At 42.4% G+C, this 20,454-nt stretch overlaps 1 protein-coding gene across 9 annotated transcripts in view; it reads left to right on the plus strand.

Moving 5' to 3' along the window:
• The window catches only part of GRM7 (glutamate metabotropic receptor 7), a 935,325-nt gene that overhangs the window by 862,780 nt on the left and 52,091 nt on the right, over window positions 1-20,454 (plus strand). For 7 of the 9 annotated variants that reach the window (XR_003507724.1, XR_003507723.1, XR_003507725.1 and 4 more), the window contains exon 9: window positions 19,189-19,435. The exons of 1 other annotated variant lie outside the window; for it this stretch is intronic. Coding sequence is in view for 4 of the 8 variants with exons in the window: in XM_027522339.1 (XP_027378140.1) it covers window positions 19,189-19,435 (247 nt within the window). In the remaining 4 variants the exon portion in view is untranslated. Of the gene's footprint in view, window positions 1-19,164; window positions 19,436-20,454 lie in introns of all 9 variants that reach the window. One more of the 9 variants, XR_003507726.1, reaches the window with a different exon arrangement.

Below are 20,454 nucleotides of genomic sequence, written 5' to 3' on the forward strand. Positions count from 1 at the left end.
ACAGATCAGTGGTAGTTTGAAGATGGGGCTGGGTGTGGAGGGGTTAAGAGGACAGATTGAACATCGGTAACAAGGAAGCTTTCGGAGATCGTGTGTGTGTTCGTTATCTTGATCGTAGCAATGATTTCACTGGGCTGTATGTATCTGATCATCAAATTTTGCTCTTTTAATATGTGCAGTTTATTATTTACATCAATAAAGCTATTTAAAGACCAAAAGGATGAGGACCACTCAGGAAGAATCTAACAAAATATAACCAACTGTACTGCATGAACCTAGGTTGAATTTTGAACTGGAGAAAAATCATATGAAACATTTGTTTTTTAATTGGGGAACTTGATTTTTGTGTATTTGATGACACTATGTAATTACTGTCAGATTTCTTAAGTGTGGTAACAGTATTGTGGTTATACAGTAAAACACCCAATTTTTGGTGATTCGCAGAGTCTGACACAACTGAGCAACTGAACTGAACAGAAATAAAAAAGAGAAAAAATACAATGTATATGGCTTTGAAATTGTTTCACAGAGAGAGAGAAAGTAAAAAACACTATGGTGGGATCTCAGTGGGGACTGTCCAGATGTTCTTCATTCTGTGTCTGAGTTTCTGAACATTTGTAAGTTTTTAAAATTGGGGGGACATATGTGTAGTGTATGTGCTTACATTGTATCTGGATGAGAAAGAGGGGAAAGTTTCAGTCAATAGATAGTCCAAAAAGATATTACTCAGCCATAAAAAAGAATGAAATTGGTCATTTGTAGAGCTGTGGATGGGCCTAGAATCTATCATACAGAGTGAAGTAAGTCAGAAAAGCGATAATCATATATTAATGCATATATGTGAAACCTAGGAAAATGGTACAGATGAACCTGTTTGCAGGTCATGACAAGAGGGGTTGGACAGTGGGGAGGTTAAAGAGGGAGAGGATATATGTATACACATAATTGATTCAGTTGGTTGTATGCCAGAAGCTAACACAGCATTGTAAAACAGTTATACTAAATTAAAAAAAGAAAAAGAAAAAGTCAACAGAGAATCTGGAGAAACTGCTCTGGGGAGAGAGCTGGGTCTTGTGTGAGATAGCATGTACTATGAATGTTGTAGGGTTCTCAGTGGGTCTTTGAGGGTGTATGCTGCAAAAGGAATTACAGACTGAGTTGCATTACAAATGTTCTTGATTGCATCAGAACTGAGATGCATGTTACAGTTCTAAGTGATACACCGAGTCTCAGCTTGGCCTCTTAGGAGCACAGGTGCAAGTTTATTTGGAGTATCAACACCAACCAGCAGAAGGAAAGAGGTCCAGGCCAAGGGAGAGGTGGTGCTGTGATGCAGACTCAACAGGGTCTCAGTTGAAGGAGAAGGGGGTGAGGCTTAGGCAGCAGGAGTCTCCTCAGACAAGGCAATTCCCACAGAGGGCCACCAGCTGAGAGCAGAATCCGCAGCATCTGGGGGAATAAATCCAGATTCCTGCTGATCCTGAAAGAGGATCCCACTACAGGACAGCGTGACATCCCTAACACCCTGCCCCCACCCCCAGCTCTTGTACCTGTTGTTCATACTTGTACAAGTTGCACAGGACTATATGTTCACAATGCTTGTGAACTGGTGAATAATTATCCAATCACTTCTATACATTGTGGTATACTGATTTCAAACTTTAAATTTTATTCAAGTCATGTCTTAACTTTCCTCAATTCATGTCATAAAATGGAGAATATAGGTTTTATTTTCCTTACCTGTTGTTAGCTGGAGAAAGTAGGCACTTTCTGGGGTTCAAGGGTAAAGACTGCAATACATTGTCACAAATGTCTTTACAAATGGCCTTGCCCAAATTCCACAACTATGAAGTGGAAGAGAAAAATGAGAATTCAGGTTTCTGCATACCTGAGTCCAGTGACCTCATCTCTACACCCTTAATGTCTGTCTTAGTCCTAATAGTGACACAGACAGCATCACTTTTCTGACCACAAGGGAAGCTTGTCCTGAAACGTCACTGCTGGGTATTAGCTGCACACTGAAGCTTTCTGGTGGAGGAACAAGTGGAACAGTCTCCCCTGTAACACCCTGTAAGCCAAGCCCCCCAGAGTCCAGGAAGATGTATAACTGCTCAGTTCCTTATGATTACAGCTATTTTCCAAGTCTGAACAGTCTCCTCTCCCCTGGCCAGCTAACCCCCCCAGCTCCTTGACGGGCAGAGGTGTTTGCACATGAAGCCACCCCCAAGGCTGTCTCTGTTTCATGGTCACTGGAGAATGAACCCCCTTTGGTCCTCTCCCTTGACTTGGATCGCCTTCCACAGGGTGCTAGTTCTGGGCTTCATCCCCTAGTCTGTGTAGTCCGCATTTTCCATCTGTTCTGAACATCCATAAAGGATTAGACCTTTCCCACTGCAAGGATGGATCTCCTTTCAGCCTGTCTCTTTATGGGTATTATGCACAGAGTCTCTTCCTGGAGAGGAATCGCCAAGTGTCCTTTATCCCATGTTCTGTATAAGCTAAACAGCTAGAAGGTGGATGAAGGCAGACAGAGTACTGTCTCACCACACAAAGAAAAAGACACCGGGGTAGTCAATGTTTACTGGCAAATCACAGAATTCCAATGTACCTTCCCAGTGGGGCTTAGTCCCCCTCCTCCCCTACACCTGGTGTCTTTGGTCTACCCTTGACCTTCTCCAGTCAGTCAGTAATCATCTCATAAACACTTTGACAGAACCATCAGACACTGCAACCTGTTCATGCTTCAGACAATATCTACATTCCATCTATGTATTACTTTTTTTTTTTTTTCTGCCTGCTCAAGCACACTTTTACTATTGGGGCATCTGCCTTGGTGTAAGTCTGTGTACCTTTGGGGAAAAGATAGCAACACTGAATCCTCTCGACAAGCAGCTGGATTTGGCAAGGAAATTGGACACAGTTTCAATCGCGTGCAGAGGGGGTTTGCTCATTATTCTTAGTAGGGAATATAGACTTAAATAGAAAACATACTTACACAAATATGCAATCTGTGGTCAAGAAAGGGAATTTTCTGTCAGTTCCCTTTAGAAATAGTTAGAGCTGTTTGTTTTCCCAAGCATTGGCAATTAAAGCCTCGGAGAATGAAAAATTAAACAGTTCTGTGATTTACTCTTTTATTAGATACGCTTTTTAGTTGAATGTGAAAATCAGTGTAGTAAAATAAGCTGTAGAATCAAAAGGATTCAACTTACATCTTAGCTTTGTTCCTGATTACTGTGACCCTGCACAAGTCATGTGAGTGCTCTGCTAACTCAGGATTTCAACTTAACATTCTCTGAATGTACTCACTCTAAGAACCAACTTCTACTCAAAAAGTATTTATGGCTCAGAAAGAGAGTTTTACTCATTGGGATGCTTCTATTTGTACCTCACTTTAAAATTACTTTCTGGACTGTTAACCCTTATTAGTTAAAATAATATTTTTGAGGTCATTTGTTACAGGTCTATTCCTGCCATCATAAGCTTAAATTCCTGTAGGAGAGAAACTGTTGAGATAAATGAATCCATGATTATGTTGATGATCACTGATTGTAACATGCACTATGAATAATAATAATAATAATAAAATAGGCTGCTATGTGAGAGAATCATGGAAGGAGAAAATTCAAGTTGGTGAAGCAGTGGTGTGGCCATAGAAAGTCTGTTCAAGAAAATACATGAAGTTAACCTCAAAGATGGGACAGGAGTCATTTGGATGAAGAACTCAGGCAAAATACCATTGTGGGCAGACAGACTGGTATGTATGGTGTGTGCTAAGTCCCTTCGTTGGAAATAAGCTTGAAGCACCCAAGAAGCCAGCACAGATAAATCTTAGTCAAGAGACTAATCAAGAGGCTAGAATTGCAGCTGGTCCAGAGACTACAGGGCAATGGGAAGTCTAGAGGGGACCAGGTTGTCTGATTTTCAGTTTTTATAGAGATCATCTTGGTTACTCTGAAGAGTACTGCTTAGAGGGAGGCAAGAAATGGAAGAAATGAAACCAGTTGGGATGCTACAATAGCACCCTAGGAACAGTGTCCAAGTGCATCATTGTCTTCACCATCACCGTCATCTTCATCAACCATGAACAGCTCCCACCTGAGAACTTACAAATATACCCTCTGTCCTCTGTGCTTAAGTGTGTTAACTGGTTAATCATACTTAAGACAAGGGCTGGGGCAGTGGGAAGAGAATAGACTCCATAAGTATTTTACAGATAATACTAGCTAACGGAGTAATAGACTACATATAAAGGGAAAATGTGAAGGAACAGCAGGTTTTTAAGAACAACCCTTAAAAGTTCCAATTTGTGCAACCAAGTAGATGGAAGTCACAATCCTGAGATAAAGAATATTAGTATTATTTATGTATATATTTATATCTATCTACCTACCTGTATACATACATACACAAGGGAATACTACTCAGCTATAAAAGAGAGTGAAATAATGTCATTTACAGCAACATGGATGTACCTAGAGATTATCACACTAAGTGAAGTAAGCCAGAAAAAGACAAATACCATATGGTATCACTTACATGTGGAATCTAAAAATATAACACAAATGAGCTTATCTGCAAAAGATAAACAGAATCACAGACATAGAGAGCCGACTTGTGGTTACAGGGAGGGGAAGAATAGGGAAGGGATGGACCGGGAGTTTGGGGTTAGCAGATGTAAACTACTCTGTATTGAATGGATAAACAGCAAGGTTCTACTGTTGAGCACAAGGACCTACCTTCAGTATCCTGCAATGAACCATAATGGAAAAGAACATAAAGAATCATTTGTTGTATAGCAGAAATTTGTACAACACTGTAAATCAATGACACTTCAGTAAATTTAAAAGAGTATAAGTACAAAGCCAGGTTTTGCAAGAAAATCTCCACTTTCAACATGGTTTGAGATGCTGATTTGACTGTGGCAGCAGCCCTATGAAGTTGATGAAGATGATAAGCCTTGCATTGAAGATGATAAATATGTACCTGCATATAACTGAGAATAACCTTTACAGAAACTTCTTCAGGGCACTCTGCTCTTTGGGCCTGGACTCTATGTAGATAGTACTCCCACACCATGAAGACCTTTCATGCTTTGTCTTTTTCCCATAAATAATGTACGGTGATTTCGTAAGTCAAGATGGAATAGAAAATTTGCCATTAAAATTATTTTTTTAGACTCATTCATGCATTTTTCTTAGTTTATATCAAAGTTTGACATGGTTTCAAGAAACAATAGACCTCTTTTTTCCATAAGTTATAATGGCTCTATACATGAGCCTGGGCAGTTTCTGTTGAGAGAATCTACTTGCATGCTTGCCATTTAATCATTTTGTGGATCTCTTTAGCACTTTCTAGAGAAAGTAGGCTTATTTTCTTAAGAAGGGAAGATTGAGAATTCCAATTGGGAATACATGCAGGGTAGAAGCTTGGAAAGAGACTCTTAACCAGAGATGTAAATGATGGTGAAGGATTAGCTTTGGGTGATTGGGATTAGATTAGGATATGAGCTCATGAAGGTTGGAGGAGATGAAGCTGGCATAAATTTCTGGGGCCTTGCACTCCAGAAGAGTGGCAGGATTGAACTGTGCTGATATCATTTGAAAGCCTTTGCAAATATTTTTAGTCAGGTTGCTTGGAAAAGGGAGACCACATTTATTTTTTAAGAGAGCTCAAACCTGCTCTGGATTTGTATAGTGTTGGTGTGATTTCAGTTCAGTTTAGTCACTCAGTTGTGTCCAACTCTTTGCGACCCCATGAACTGCAGCACGCCAGGCCTCCCTGTTCATCACCAACTCCTGGAGTTCACTCAAACCCACGTCCATCGAGTCAGTGATGCCATCCAGCCATCTCATCCTCTGCCGTCCCCTTTTCCTCCTTCCCCAATCCCTCCCAGAATCAGAGTCTTTTCCAATGAGTTAACTCTTCGCATGAGGTGGCCAAAGTACTGGAGTTTCAGCTTTAGCTTCATTCCTTCCAAAGAACACCCAGGGCTGATCGCCTTTAGAATGGACTGGTTGGATCTCCTTGCAGTTACTAACTTGGGGTTTGCATAAAAGGAGGTAGAATATTAAGAAAGTGAGTCCTTGGTTTTTCCCTTACTTTTCTTTCTTCCCAGTCCAGTCCATCCACATGTTCTTTTATTTTTTTCTCTCAACGTAGCTATCATTTGTCCCCTCAGCACCCCTGATCACTATTATCCTAATCTGAGCCATTCCACTTTCTAAAGGTGAATTTTTTAAGTGATACTTATTGATGATTCAGAAAAGCTCCGGGAGGGATCTGAATTGAACAAACAAAATGCATATACATTAGTAGTTAAGTCAAAGTCAGCATTTTTTGGTCAAAAAAAAAAAAAAAGCAAAACTCAATGACTGAACACGTCATTGGGTTGTCATGGCAACCGTTTCTTCTTTTTTTTTTTTTTTTCTATTGTGAGGAGACAATTGGGTGCTGACCTAAGCGTTAGCCTATGCTTTTTGAAAGAAAAGCTCCCATCCTTCCAGAAGGGCAGGGTTGTTGATTTTTAGTGCAGTTTCAGGCTCTAAAAGGGTCACTCTTGATAGTTATACTTTCTTGTCTAGTGAACACATGACGGGGGGTAAAGAGGTTAAGTACCAGCGCCCCAGGACAACACAGTCCATCCTTCCCCTTTGCCAAACGAGAAGAACCCCCTTTACAGGGAATCCACAGGAACATTGCACACTTACTTCTTTCTGTCAGGTACCCTTCTGAGTCTGTTCTCTGGGATCACCCAGAGACAAAGCCAAAGACCACAAATATAACCTCTTATCGTTGTGTCCCCCATATTTCCTTCCCCACCAGTATCAATGAGGCCCCTTGAATTTGCCACCACAGTGCTAGGTACTGGGGATACGACAGTGAGCTAAGCAGATGCTTCCTGGTGGCAGAAATAGATGCTAATCACACACACACACACACACACAAGTGTTTAGATGTGAATTACTGAGATTGCTTTGGGAGCCTGTAACAGGATGGAAAGACATGGTCTTGGCTAGAAGAGTCTTGGATGAGGAAGTGATGCCGGAGTGGTGAGAGCTGAAGAATGAACAGATGAGGGAGGCGGTGTGGGAAACACTGCAAGGAAAGGGATCCAAACATGCAAAGGCCCTGTGGCAGGAGATGGGCCTCCCTGTTGACTCAGTGGTGAAGAATCCTCCTTCAGGGGAGGATACCTGGGTTCAATTCCTGGGTCAGGACGATGCTCTAGAGAAGGAAATGGCAACCCACTCTAGTATCTTTGCCTGGGATATCCCATGGACAGAGGAGCCTGGTGGGCTCCAGTCCATGGGGTGGCAGAGTCAGACATGACTGAGTGACGGACTCTCATACACTCTGGCAGGAGAGAGCAGGGCAGATTCAGGGAAGTGAAAGAGGCCAGTGTGGCTGGGGGCATATGATGAACTGTGACATGGAGATGAGTGAGTGGCTTTGATTTGGGCTTGGGTTTGGCAAATGAGTGAAGACCATCTCATTCATCAACCATATATGCAACTTGTTCCCTGTACCAGGCATGAGGATGCCGAGATAAATTAAAACACGGTTCCTGCCTTGAACTGCTCACTTCTGAATGCTCCCTCCCTCCCCGACATGCACAAAGTATTCTGGTTCTGTTCCTAGTGTAGGGGACAATTTATCTCTGTGCTTTAAATCTTCTGTTTATTAGCTTTGAATACTTTGACTGGATCAGAGCAGTGCCTCTAGTTACAGGACTGGGGAAGACAGGAAGCCAATGCAACTGCTAAAGGAAAAATTATCTGGAAAGATGGGAAGAAATGCAGCTGTTTGGAAGCAAACAGCCTCTGGATGTGGTTACACCATCCAGCGCACATAAATTGTACCGGGGTGGCATTTAGACCATGGGTTCAGAGTTTAAGAGGTAGGACCACTTATAAGTCATCTCCTCTGCCACCGCTCTGGGAAGTGAGCCCATGCACCTCACGGTGCATCACTATCCACGCTTGCAAATGCTATGTGAGCTACTTGAGAACCCGCAGGAGTTAGTCAGTGGCAGATCCTACCTCCAGACCCAGAACTTTTGACTCCAGTGCGAGTGCACTTGTCATATGTTTCACTGCTCTTGGCTGCACAGTGTATATGTCCTAGATTGTATTCACTCATCTGTCCAGCTGCTATGAACTCAGTACTTTTAAGTTCCAGGAGCTCTGTAGGGTAGGTCAAAATATATGGTCTGTGCTATCATGAGGATAGTCTATTGAGGGGATACTTATTTATTAAATAGACACTCAACTGAATAATCCTAATTTGTGATTGATGTGATGAAGGGTGACAGTATGTTCTGTGAGCAGGCAGAAGAGGAAGGACATAGTTTCCATTTGAGGGTCAGAGAAGCCCTCCTCAAGGAAGTGAGACTGAGACCCAAAAGGCAGATAGGAGGGAGCCAGGAACAGATGAGAGGGAACAGCATGTGAAGCAGAGGGAACAGCATGTGAAAAAGTCTTGCAGATGAACAGTGCACTGCATATCAGAAGCACTTAGATAAGGTGAGGGAAGGTGGAAGGAGGGCCCTGCAGAGTTCCTGGGGCCAGAAGCACTGTCTCTTCATCCAAAGTATCATGGAAGGTTGAGTTAATGCAGTAAGACAGCTGGAGCCCCCAACACTATAGGCCTCAGCATTGAGTTTTAAAGAGGAATGAGACCTGCAAAAATCCCTCTTAGGTCTGCTAAGAAGTGTGGGCAGGTTCAGAGGGCAGATTCAGGAGGTACAGACAGAGGCAAGACTCTAGGCCCTCGGGAGTGAATGGGTAAGAAACTGTACTTTTGAGATCCATGATCCAGGACCTCAGAAACAACAAGAAAGGAACATGGATCTGGTGACAGTAAGATCAAAGCATGAACCAGTCGGCCACTCCTCTTCAGCCTTCCTCACTCCCTCTTGTTCTGTTTCTTCCTGCAGGATGAGTGTTACTTCTCTGCCCCCATCTCAGAGCCCTCACCATTGCAGTAAAGGGCACAGGCTGAGCAACTTTTTATCTACAATTTGCTGAGCAGCTGGATTGTAGTTATTTTCTCCTGTTAGATTTAAACTAAACCTCAGCTGAGGTCCTCGCTGAGGAGTTCAGAGCACAAGTTACCCCTGGGTGGGCAGTTCTGGCCCTGAGGTCTAGCTGTTAGCCACTCTGCCCATCAGCCATGGCCACCGTTGGCTGAGTGGGTCCCACAGCACAGAGTGGGGCCCACTGAGTCAGGAGAGAAGTTGAGGAGCCTGTGCCTGTCCACACCCACAGTGCTGCACCAGAGACAGTGGAAAAGCAGGGAAGCAAAAATGATACATAAAAAGTATGAGCTAATGCAAGGGGAAGGGCGAATCTGAAGGGAAGGAAGGGAGCTGCCATAGGTCAGCAGTAAGATGGGGAAGGTACAGTCCAGAGCGGACAGAGGAAGACAGACAAAATTAACAGGTAGAACTAACAGGAGGAAAGACAGCTGCTGGATGATGATCAAAACCTGCCAAAGTTCATCAGAAAGTCATTGCCAATGTCTCTGAAAACTGAGAGAAGGCCCCTCTTTTTATAAGGATTCGACACTGTCTTCTTGTCAGTGACACTCCAGGCCGGTCTCAATGAACACTTTACAAGCCCAATTTAAAACACGTGAACTATTCCCAAGAGATGCCAAAACTGTCTCTCTCTCTCTCAGCCATTAATTCAGCATCAGTATTTTCATTGGATTCCTGTCTTTTTTATGTTCACAAGAACCTGAAAGATGACTTTACAAGTTGGCAAGATGAGACAGCTTTGCACTTCTATAAGTGGAATATTTCAAATGACAGCTTTAGAAGTGGAATATATTAAGTTCTTTTTAATGCCCTGGTTTACTTGCAGAGTGATACAGAACATCATCGTATGTTACCTAATGTGTTCCCCAGTGAGGTACATGTCAGTACTTTCTTATTATAAGACAGGATCCGACACTGCCTCCTACAAAATGCTGCTAGGTTCAGTCTTGAAGAATATGGCCAAGGGTTCCTGGAGAGCCAGGGAATCTGGCAGAAATGTGTTTCTGCAGGCTGACAGCGGGGTGGGGAAGGGTGAAGGGGTTCACCTTTGTATGTTAAATCACAACAAGGCGGGGACCTAACATTTGTGGGGCTCTTGAACCAGCAGGAATGGTAAATAACCTTCTAGATAATAGAACAGACAGGGCCAATGTTGGCTGTATAAAAGAGTGAAACTCCTGCCTTGTAGCTGGAGGAGGAAAAAAGCTTGAAATCAAAATTGAGGGATAGCAGGGCTGGTGAGGGGGGAAAAAATCCTGTGTATCAGTGTGTGTAGGCTGTGCTCATAGGTGCCCAGCAAAATCAGAAGTGACTGCCTGGAAGAATTAGCTATGAGGACGGCGCACAGCTCATTAGGATGACATGGGAAGTGAAACCCCGGTCTTCCCAAGGATGTGGTCAACTGGAATAACAGCATCTCACTGATGACGTGACATGGGAATAGACAAAGCATCAGGCTCTTGATCAGGAGAGCAGAGAACTGAGATGTAGGTGATTTCAAGCATGACATAATCACTTATTTCATGCTCCAGGAACTGATTTGCATCCACCTGGAGTGTGTGTCCTTATGTCCCTCCAAAAAAATAATGTGATTGTGTGTTGACTTAGCATCATGTCTGCCTGGAGATACTAAATGAGAAAAACAAAACAGTCAAATGAGGTCTTGTCCAATAATCATCCAGTTCAGTTCAGTTCAGTCGCTCAGTCATGTCCGACTCTTTGCGACCCCATGAATTGTAGCACACTAGGCCTCCCTGTCCATCACAAACTCCCAGAGTTCACCCAGACTCACATCCATCGAGTTAGTGATGTCATCCAGCCATCTCATCCTCTGTCGTCCCCTTCTCCTCCTGCCCCCAATCCCTCCCAGCATCAGAGTCTTTTCCAATGAATCAACTCTTCGCATGAGGTGGCCAAAGTATTGGAGTTTCAGCTTTAGCATCATTCCTTTCAAAGAACACCCAGGACTGATTTCCTTTAGAATGGACTGGTTGGATCTCCTTGCAGTCCAAGGGACTCTCAAGAGGCTTCTCCAACACCACAGTTCAGAAGCATCAATTCTTTGGTGCTCAGCTTTCTTCACAGTCCAACTCTCACATCCATACACGGCCACTGGAAAAACCATAGCCTTGACTAGACAGACCTTTGTTGGCAGAGTAATGTCTCTGCTTTTCAATATGATATCTAGGTTGGTTATAACTTTCCTTCCAAGGAGTAAGCATCTTTTAATTTCATGGCTGCAGTCACCATCTACAGTGATTTGGGAGCCCAAAAAAATAAAGTCTGACACTGTTTCCACTGTTTCCCCATCTATTTCCCATGAAGTGATGGGACTAGATGCCATGATCTTCGTTTTCTGAATAATCACCCAGTTGCTTCCATTATTTATAATTTCACGCCATACACCTGTCCACAGAGTGTGTCCCAAAATGTTTGGAATGTGTGTCTGTATTCTTTTATAGATATTGTCTGTTACTCTTTACAAATTGCCTATTCAAAGATAACAGGTTTGAATGGAACAGCATGAAAATCATCTGCCAAAGATGGGGCCATGTACTCTAATAAAGACTCTTCCATTTTTTGTGCATGCCACCAGGCAGTATACTATCTTTTAATATTCCAAATGGTCAGAATGTCTCTATGGTCATGGTAGAATGAGAGATTTTATATCAGACACTCTGGTAACAAATTTCTTTGGTTTGAATTTTGACTGACTTGTCAGAGGTGAAGTAGTTTGCCCACAGTCACCAACCAATAATCCAAGGCTGAGTTTGAAATCACTTCTAACAAGAAAGATCTTGTTTTCCCATTACACCATCCCTCCAGAAGATGCGAGTATCTTTCCTCATCATCATACTGAATCCTTTTATCATCAGGCATTATTTCATTACTGTGCAAAAGCCTTCAGCATGTTGACCCTCTGGAAACTGAGAAAGTCTTACTGGAAACACCCTGTCTCATTTCCAGCCATGTGTCATTATTATTTCTCATAAATATGGTGACTCTGATCAGGAACCAAGGGGTCCAGGTGGCAAGGATCAAAAACACTGGTCTTAACTGCTAAGAATTTGCATTTCAATTTAGACACATGGGTGTTCCAGACATTTGTCAGATAAAAATGTATGCTTTATCTCTACTCTGCCTACATCAGACACAGTTTTCATTTTTGCTGTACAGATTTTGGGATGTCATGAGAACTGTGAAACTTCTCCCATCCTACCAGACTCTGTGAAAGCCTCCTTGTCCCAGTTTTCAGTGGTCACCTGGGAATGCACTTAATTGGTTATTTCTCATAATAGTCAATGACAGGATAGGGGTTTGAACAGACTTTCAAACAAAATAGAAGCACACTTAATGAGATGTTTTTCCCTAAAATAGGTTGTCATTCAGTGGATTCCATAAGAAAGATGATCATTTCAAAGTGTATTAATACTAAAATGATATGAAAGAGAACAACATAGAAAACAAGTCATTTTATGTTATAGCTAATAAATCAATCATCAATACTGACAGCCTTGGTTGAGTGGTTCCTACATGCTAGGCACCCTCCTGTGTATTTCACAATGGGCCACCAATTCGATCCCAACAGCCTTACAAGACAGCTAGCATTACGGCCTCAACTCTAGAAACAAAGAGCTAGAGATCCACACGTAATAGCCAAACAACGACGACGATGATGATAACTAACAGACTGCAGATAATTGCTTTCCTTAGAACAATCCTCCATGAATGCCAAGGCTATTTCTAATATCCAATACTTCCTCCAAGTGTAGAACTTACTGTGTAACCAGAATTTAGTGAAGTGCAGGCAATGAGTTTATTATCCAATCAGCTCTGCTATAATATGACTTATGCATTCTTAGACGTCACCATGCTATGCAAAATTGCACAATGAAAGTACTAGATTTATGGGGAAAATTGGGTTATAGGGACACTTTAAGTACAAGGAGACTTTGGACTGAACATCAAATGCAAAACAGGGTATCAGAGGTGAAAAGGTGAGCAAAGGACATGCCCAGGGACAAGCAGGCGGGGCCGAGTACACACTATGGGAAAAAGGACTGGTGAGCAGTGTCGACACCTTGCATATTTGATTCTAGGCTGTGATCCTTCTGCCACTAGAATGTGGCTCCCTGACTGCAGAAAGAATGCTCTGCCACTGTCACAGCGGCCTGTGTGGCTACTTGGTAGTGGCCTACTGCTATCCACCACTGTGGATACCTCTGTATCTATGGGTTTCACATCCATGGATTCAGCAAACTGCAGGTGAGAAATATTTGGAAAAAAAAAAATTTCCAGAAAGCTCCAAAAAGCAAACTTTGAATTTTCAGCATATTGGCAACTATTTACATAGCATTTACATGGTATTTATGACTATTTACATAGCATTTACATGGTATTTCGACCCACTCCAGTACTCTTGCCTGGAAAATCCCATGGGCAGAGGAGCCTGGTAGGCTACAGTCCATGGGATCGCTAAGAGTTGGACGTGACTGAGCGACTTCACTTTTACTTTTCACTTTCATGCATTGGAGAAGGAAATGGCAACCCACTCCAGTGTTCTTGCCTGGAGAATCCTAGGGATTCTGCAGTCTATGGGGTTGCACAGAGTCCGACACAACAAATGTGACTTAGCAGCAGCAGCAACATGGTATTTATGAGTATTTACATAGCATTTGGGCTTCCCAGGTGGCACAGTGGTGAAGAATCCATCTCAATGGAGGAGATGCAAGAGACACAGGTTCTTTCTCTGGGTCAGGAAGATCCCCTGGAGAAGAAAAGGGCAACCCACTCCAGTATTCTTGCCTAGAAAACCCCATGGGCAGAGGAGCCTGCTGGGCTACAATCTATGGGGTTGCAAAGAGTCGGACATGACTGAGCAGCAGGTGTGGCATGGCATTTACACTGCATCAGGTATTACAATTAATCTAGAGATGATTTACAGTATACGAGGGTACATATATGTATACTGCATCATTTTATATAGGGACCTGGGCCTCCTCAGATTTTCGTATCCTCAGGAGGTCTGGGAATCAATCCCTCGTGGATGCCGAGGGTGACTAATCTCACTGAAAATGCCAGTGGTAAGTGGATGATGTACCAACACTGGAGAAGAAAAGTCTCTGTCACATAGCCTATCTGGAAAATACAGCTACCGGTGAATTTATACCATGAAGTCGTTAGCGACATGCCCAGGAATCTCTCAAAACTGTCTTCAATTAAACTGATTCTGAAACTTTGACAGAAGAGTTGGCAACATGCAAAGTTTGTTCAGGAGCAATCTAGACTTTTTGAATTTCTTAGTATTTTACCAATCAATACTTACAGAAGGAGAACGCCAATAACCCTCAGTGCAACATCTATTTATAAAGCAACAATGACATCTCATGGGGTTTTGCAGTCACATTTATGTGACAATGAACTTTTAGACCAAGATGAGAAAATGCACGGGGCAGATTTAGCTGGGCTTTTCCTGGCCCTGAATTCAGCACAAAGCTGTGTCTCTAATGGTATACTTGCTGGCACATGTCAATCAGACAGGACATGAATAGGCCTGGCTTTTTTAGACCCTACATTCTAGTTAATTACTAAGACGTACATTAAAAGTTTAAAATATATGACAGTGAATACTAAGGAAGACTTATCTTAAGGTCTACACACCAATATCCTGATATAAATATTCGGCAGAATATAAATATTAGCAGCTCATATTTCATGTATACGTGTTTCCCAGGCATTGTACTAAGCACTTTCCATATATAAAATGAATTAGGTCATCAGAGTCAGCATTTGAACCCTAAACCATTGTTATCTTCAGTTTGCAAATGAGGAAACTGAGAGCCAGAGGTTCTGTTTATCAGACTTGAAGAACACTGCTTGGTAGAGTAATGTGCAAACCACCACCTGACTTGGAACCCTTTGCCCACATTTTCCTTAGTTGTACAAGCTGGGTTACACATGGTGCTTGGGAGGAAAGCCACATTCAACCAAGGAAAAGAAACTGGATTCTGGAAATGTATTGAAGTTGATAATAAAATTCAGGCTTAAGTATCCCAACACTGCAAGGCAGGGAGCATTTTTCCCACGAGCTCAGGCCATCAAGGATGGACCATGGTGAGGCAATGAGCCTCAGACAGCCAGATGGGACAAGGGCAGTCTGGGACAGGGGATGGGGGAGGAGCTGACCCCAGTAGAGCTGTATGTGCCAGACCCCTATGTGCTGGTAAGAGAGACCAAAATCAACCACTAACACCTTTACATCTCTCAAGAAAGTATAAGGAAGATAAAGCAAAATGGTATAAAATATTCAAAATCAAACAGGGTAATTCTACAATCTGCATTGCTCATTTGACAATAAGCATTGGATAAAACAAGAATAGCCTTGAGACTAAAAAATAAATATGTTGTAATCCACCACAGATTACCACGCTGAGCTCCCTGCATCATACAGCAACTGCCCACTAGCTACCTGTTTTACATACGGTAATGTTTATGCTCACTGCTGATCTTTCAATTCATCCCACCCTCTCCTTCCCCACAAGTCCGTTCTCCGTGTCTGCGTCTCTGTTCCTGCCCTGCAAATAGGCTCACCAGTACCATCTTTCTAGATTCCATAAATACGTATTAATATATGATATTTGTTTTTCTTTTTCTGACTAACTTCACTCTGTATAAGAGACTCTAGATTCATCCACCTCACTTAAGTGGGGAGTGAGGGGCAGGGGGAGGTTCAAGAGAGAGGACATATATGTACTTATGACCAATTCACATAGTTGTATGGCAGAAGCCAACACAACGTATTGTAAAGCAATTATCCTCTAATTAAAAATAAATTAACTGTTGGAATTTGCTTAAAAAAATTGTACTAAAAGGGCTTCTAGGGTGAAAACTCAGAGTCAAAAAGCAAACATCCCACCAAAGGCCAAGAAGAGAGCAACTGAGTTCCCTTCCTGGGGCTGAGCTGGGTTGTATCCCCATGAACAAGTACCTCTGGGTTCTCTGCAGACTGAGGTCTTCCTGTCTTTCTACGTATGTAACTTATTTAAAAATCCTTTCATAATACTTACTACATGCTAGGTCCTATCCTACTTTACAAATACTCATTTAATCACCACAACAGCATCATGAGGTAGGGGGGCTCATGTTATCATCCCCATTTATAGATGTGGAAGCTAAGGCAGACAGAGGCAAAATAATTTGTCCCAGGTCACAAAGCTAGTAAACGGGAATTGAACTCAGATTAGCTCTGGAGTCTTCATTCCTAACCACTCTGCAACATAAAGGATTAAGGGACAGAAATTTGTCCCTTAATGGTCAATGATATTCCTGTTGGTTTTCACAGATTCCTGAAATGTCCCCCGAAATTACAAAAATGTCAAAACAAGTATCAAAGTCTTGATAGATTCCAGCTTGACAAGAACAAAATTACAGACTCCATAAAATAAGCAACTTTGCTACTAGAGTCCTAAATGACTAAGAGGTCTTTCTTGAGAAAAAGCATGTATGTATACACAGACCAGCACAAATATTTACATATGTATAAAGTATACAAGTTATGTATATAAGTCATAAACTCAATAAACTACAGATGGTTTCTTCAACTGCAAAATTTGCTTTTGAGTGGAGAAATAGAAGGAAAGCTTAAGATTCCATGGGTCAGTTTAGATCCCTTTCTTTCTTAGACTGGCTAATCCATGGTTTGCAAAGCCCTTATTAGCAGGATGACAGCAGTGACCATGGGGGACAAAATGACAGCGTCTAAGTTCATAAACCTCTGTTTCAGGGTAAGACTTTCTTGGACAGGGTGGGCAGCAGGGTAGAATGGAGATGAAAGTCTAAAGGTATTCTAATAGGAAAAGATGAGCTTTAAACATATGGTCTAGTTCACAACCAAAAGGATCATTAATTCAATATTGTTGTCTTTATATTTTACATTTATTACGCATTATACAGTTAACGGCTGCCAGCTCCTGTAAAGCATTCAGAAACACGCACATTCAAATTAATGTTTGCTGGAAAACAGTATTCCTTCCAGATGAAAAGCAAAGTCTCTTTTAATTTCTTCTCCAGAGACCCAGACTGAAGAACTAAAGTCAGAAATGGCCAGGCAGCTAATAGATCTGATGGCAATCCCTGTATATTTAGAGAAAGGCTGTCTGACCACTGAGTCATCAGGAGGAAGAAGGTGCCTCTTATCCAAACACAGGAGCTCATCCACTGTGTGCTTCTTAAGTGCCTACTGTCCGTCAGCACCGCAGGCACAGTGACACCACTACCCATCATCACTGCCTTCACTGAACTTGTGGCTCAGTTTGAGAGATGGGCGTTCAGATGATCAGGTTAGTGGGTAGAGGATTACAAACAGGCAGCCATGACCTAAAAACAACATTGTTTTGAAGGCCTGTATGTAGAAGAGGGCAGCAGAGGACAAGATGGTTAGATAGCATCACCGACTCAATGGACATGAACTTGCATAAAACCCAAGAGATAGTGAAGGACAGGGAAGCCTGGCGTGCTGCAGTCCATGGGGTCACAAAGAGTTGGAAATGACTTAGTGACTGAACAACAAATGTCATTAAAGAAGCTGGCTGAGAGTTAAGGTCGTGGGGGAGGCAGGCTGGAATGGATGTTCTAAAATGTAGAGGAACATTCCACACAGAAGGAAACAATAATAAATAAAAATCACACACCTGCCTGTAGAAAAGTCTGTGGTTGAATAAGCATAGCATCTTCAAGAACTTAAGGAGGGCCATGTGGATGAAATCCTGGGGAGAGAGGAAGGAGAGAGGTGAGGAGAGTGGTGGACAATTAGTCTGAGAAACCAGACAAGGGGAAAGACCATGTGGGCCCTTGTAAAACCCATTAAAGATGGGGGATTTTATCCTCAGACACATAGGAAGACACCGTTGTGGAAAACCATGATCAAATGCATTGTCAAGAGACTAGGTTTTCCACTGATGTAAAAGGCTATAGGAACTGGTCACTTGAACTTTTCTTTTTAAATGTACTTGAAATGTACTAATTTATTTACCTACCTATTTTTTACCGGTTTATTTATTTATTCATTTATTTTCAGCTTTACTGAGGTTATCACTGATTAATACAAATTGCATATGTTTAGGTTATATAACATTTTTTAAGAGGTACACTGTGATGATGTAATATACATATGTAGATATTGTGACATGATTTCCACAATCAAGTTAAGGAGCACACCCATCACCTCACAGTGAGTCTAGGCTTTAGAAGTCATGAAAACCACAGACATATCTAAGTGAATGGTGGGCTATGAATCATGACAAGGCACTTCATAAATGCAAACGGACCAAGTCAAGCTGTCTGTAGCTTTCCCCTTACTGATCTTACTCTTCCTCATCCGCTTCAACCCTCATCTTTTCCACTTTAGGCAAGACAATGATATAACACAGTGAAGAATGAGTGAATGGGTGGCTCTACTGATTTCTCAAGAAGCGAAAGAACACAAGGACAGCTGCGAGCACCATCTGAACTACACATAACACATGTCAGGGCAAGGTTTTGTAGCCCCTTAGCAACTCTATAAGCCAACATCACTAGGTCTTGGTCTTGCCCATTGATGCTTTGTAAACCAGAATGAAGCAAGAAGGGCTTACTTTCCAAGGAAACTCAGCTCACTACTCTGTAGGCATGATGAAGGTGAATCCTTTCAAAAAAAAAAAATACAGAAAAATACATGTGTTGACATAATGACTTTTTCAAATAAGGTCCCAGGGTATCTGTGCAGTAAGAGATCATGTAATGTTAATTGTTTTGTTAATGTATGGGGGGTAGGAAAAAACTACCCCTTACTCGAGATTGCAAATATGACCTTCCTGGTTTCATATCCAGTTGCCATTCTGAGTAAAGGTACTTCAGATCTGATGCAAGGTTGACGCTGAACCTCTACAAAGCAGACTTTCCAGGACAGACCTGCACTCAGAGCTACCCTATGACTTTAAGCCAATGATATTTATGTGTAAACTCGCCAAGAAATGTGCAGAGCCATTCTGTCTCCCCAGGGTTTATGCTTCCTCTCCCTGTCATGGTCGTGCTTGGCATCACGTTAGGTGTTCAGCCTCCCTCTGCAGCCATTTTATTTGTAATAGTGTCTTGTGTGTTATGTCTCCTAGCTCTACATACAAACCACCACGCTTACAATCTCCATGAACCTAAGTGCATCAGTGGCGCTGGGGATGCTATACATGCCGAAAGTGTACATCATCATTTTCCACCCTGAACTCAATGTCCAGAAACGGAAGCGAAGTTTCAAGGCAGTGGTCACGGCAGCCACCATGTCATCACGGCTGTCACACAAGCCCAGTGACAGACCCAACGGTGAGGCCAAGACAGAGCTTTGTGAAAATGTAGACCCAAACAGTAAGTACCTCTCCTTTCCTTCCGTCTCCTCATCCTGCATCTGGAAGCTCTGGCAGATGTGGTGTATGCTTGCCTTTCTTTGGGGAAAGGCCGTGCGCGCTCTTGTCTTCTCGGCTGGGTTGCCTTGGCGAATGCTGCCGTTTGCTCCTAAGAGTGTGCTCACCACCTCCTTTTTGCTCCCTGTCGGGAAGCAGCTTTCAGAGGCTCTGCTTCAGATGTGTGAAATCTCCCCCATCCCTGGCTTCTTATCCTTTGGTCCCAAGCCCTCCAACTGACATCAACACAGCTGTTGAGCCGCCTTCCTTGTTCCCTTCCTCTTAGGGGATCAACTTCCTGCTAGGGAACCCCAGACACCCCATGGAACTGTAGCAATAGAGATGAAATTGAAATATTTAAGAACTTTGGAAGCATAATTTCTTTCCACTGGAGCATGAGTGTGGAGAAACTTACGATTCTTTACTAAGGAAGCCTTAGTAAAGAAAGCACATCAGATATTTAATGGAACAGGCAAACTTCCATCCAGGTACACAGGCCCAGACACCACCATGCTAATGGCCTCCCCATGTGGGAAAGCATCTGCCAGATCATTGCAGAGGAGTTTTAGCCCATGAAAAATAAAGTATTTGAGGTGAGATTAAGCAGGAAATGCCAGATTTTATATCTTTGTGGCTTGTCTGCAAATCCTGCATGGCCTTTAGCCATCCCTGCAAATGACTGCAAAGAATATGGACATACAGACGCTAGTTTGTTTAAAAAAGGAAAAGAAAAAGAAAGACAATTTTAGCCGGATTTAAATGCTTAAAATTCCCACTTGCTAACTTTGTTAGTACTATGGTGGTAAGAGTGAATTGCAAATTAAACATACTACTTCCAGGATTGGTTTTCCAAGACAACACTTCATAGGGCTGCAAAGAGTCGGACACAACTGAACCAACTTAGTGCATATAGAATGAAGCAGATTGGTATGTTCATGATGTTTCCTGTTTTATTTAGAGGAGGATTCGGGCTAGCCATTAAGC

Source organism: Bos indicus x Bos taurus, chromosome 22 (assembly GCF_003369695.1).
Source record: "Bos indicus x Bos taurus breed Angus x Brahman F1 hybrid chromosome 22, Bos_hybrid_MaternalHap_v2.0, whole genome shotgun sequence".
Classification (NCBI taxonomy): domain Eukaryota; kingdom Metazoa; phylum Chordata; class Mammalia; order Artiodactyla; family Bovidae; genus Bos; species Bos indicus x Bos taurus.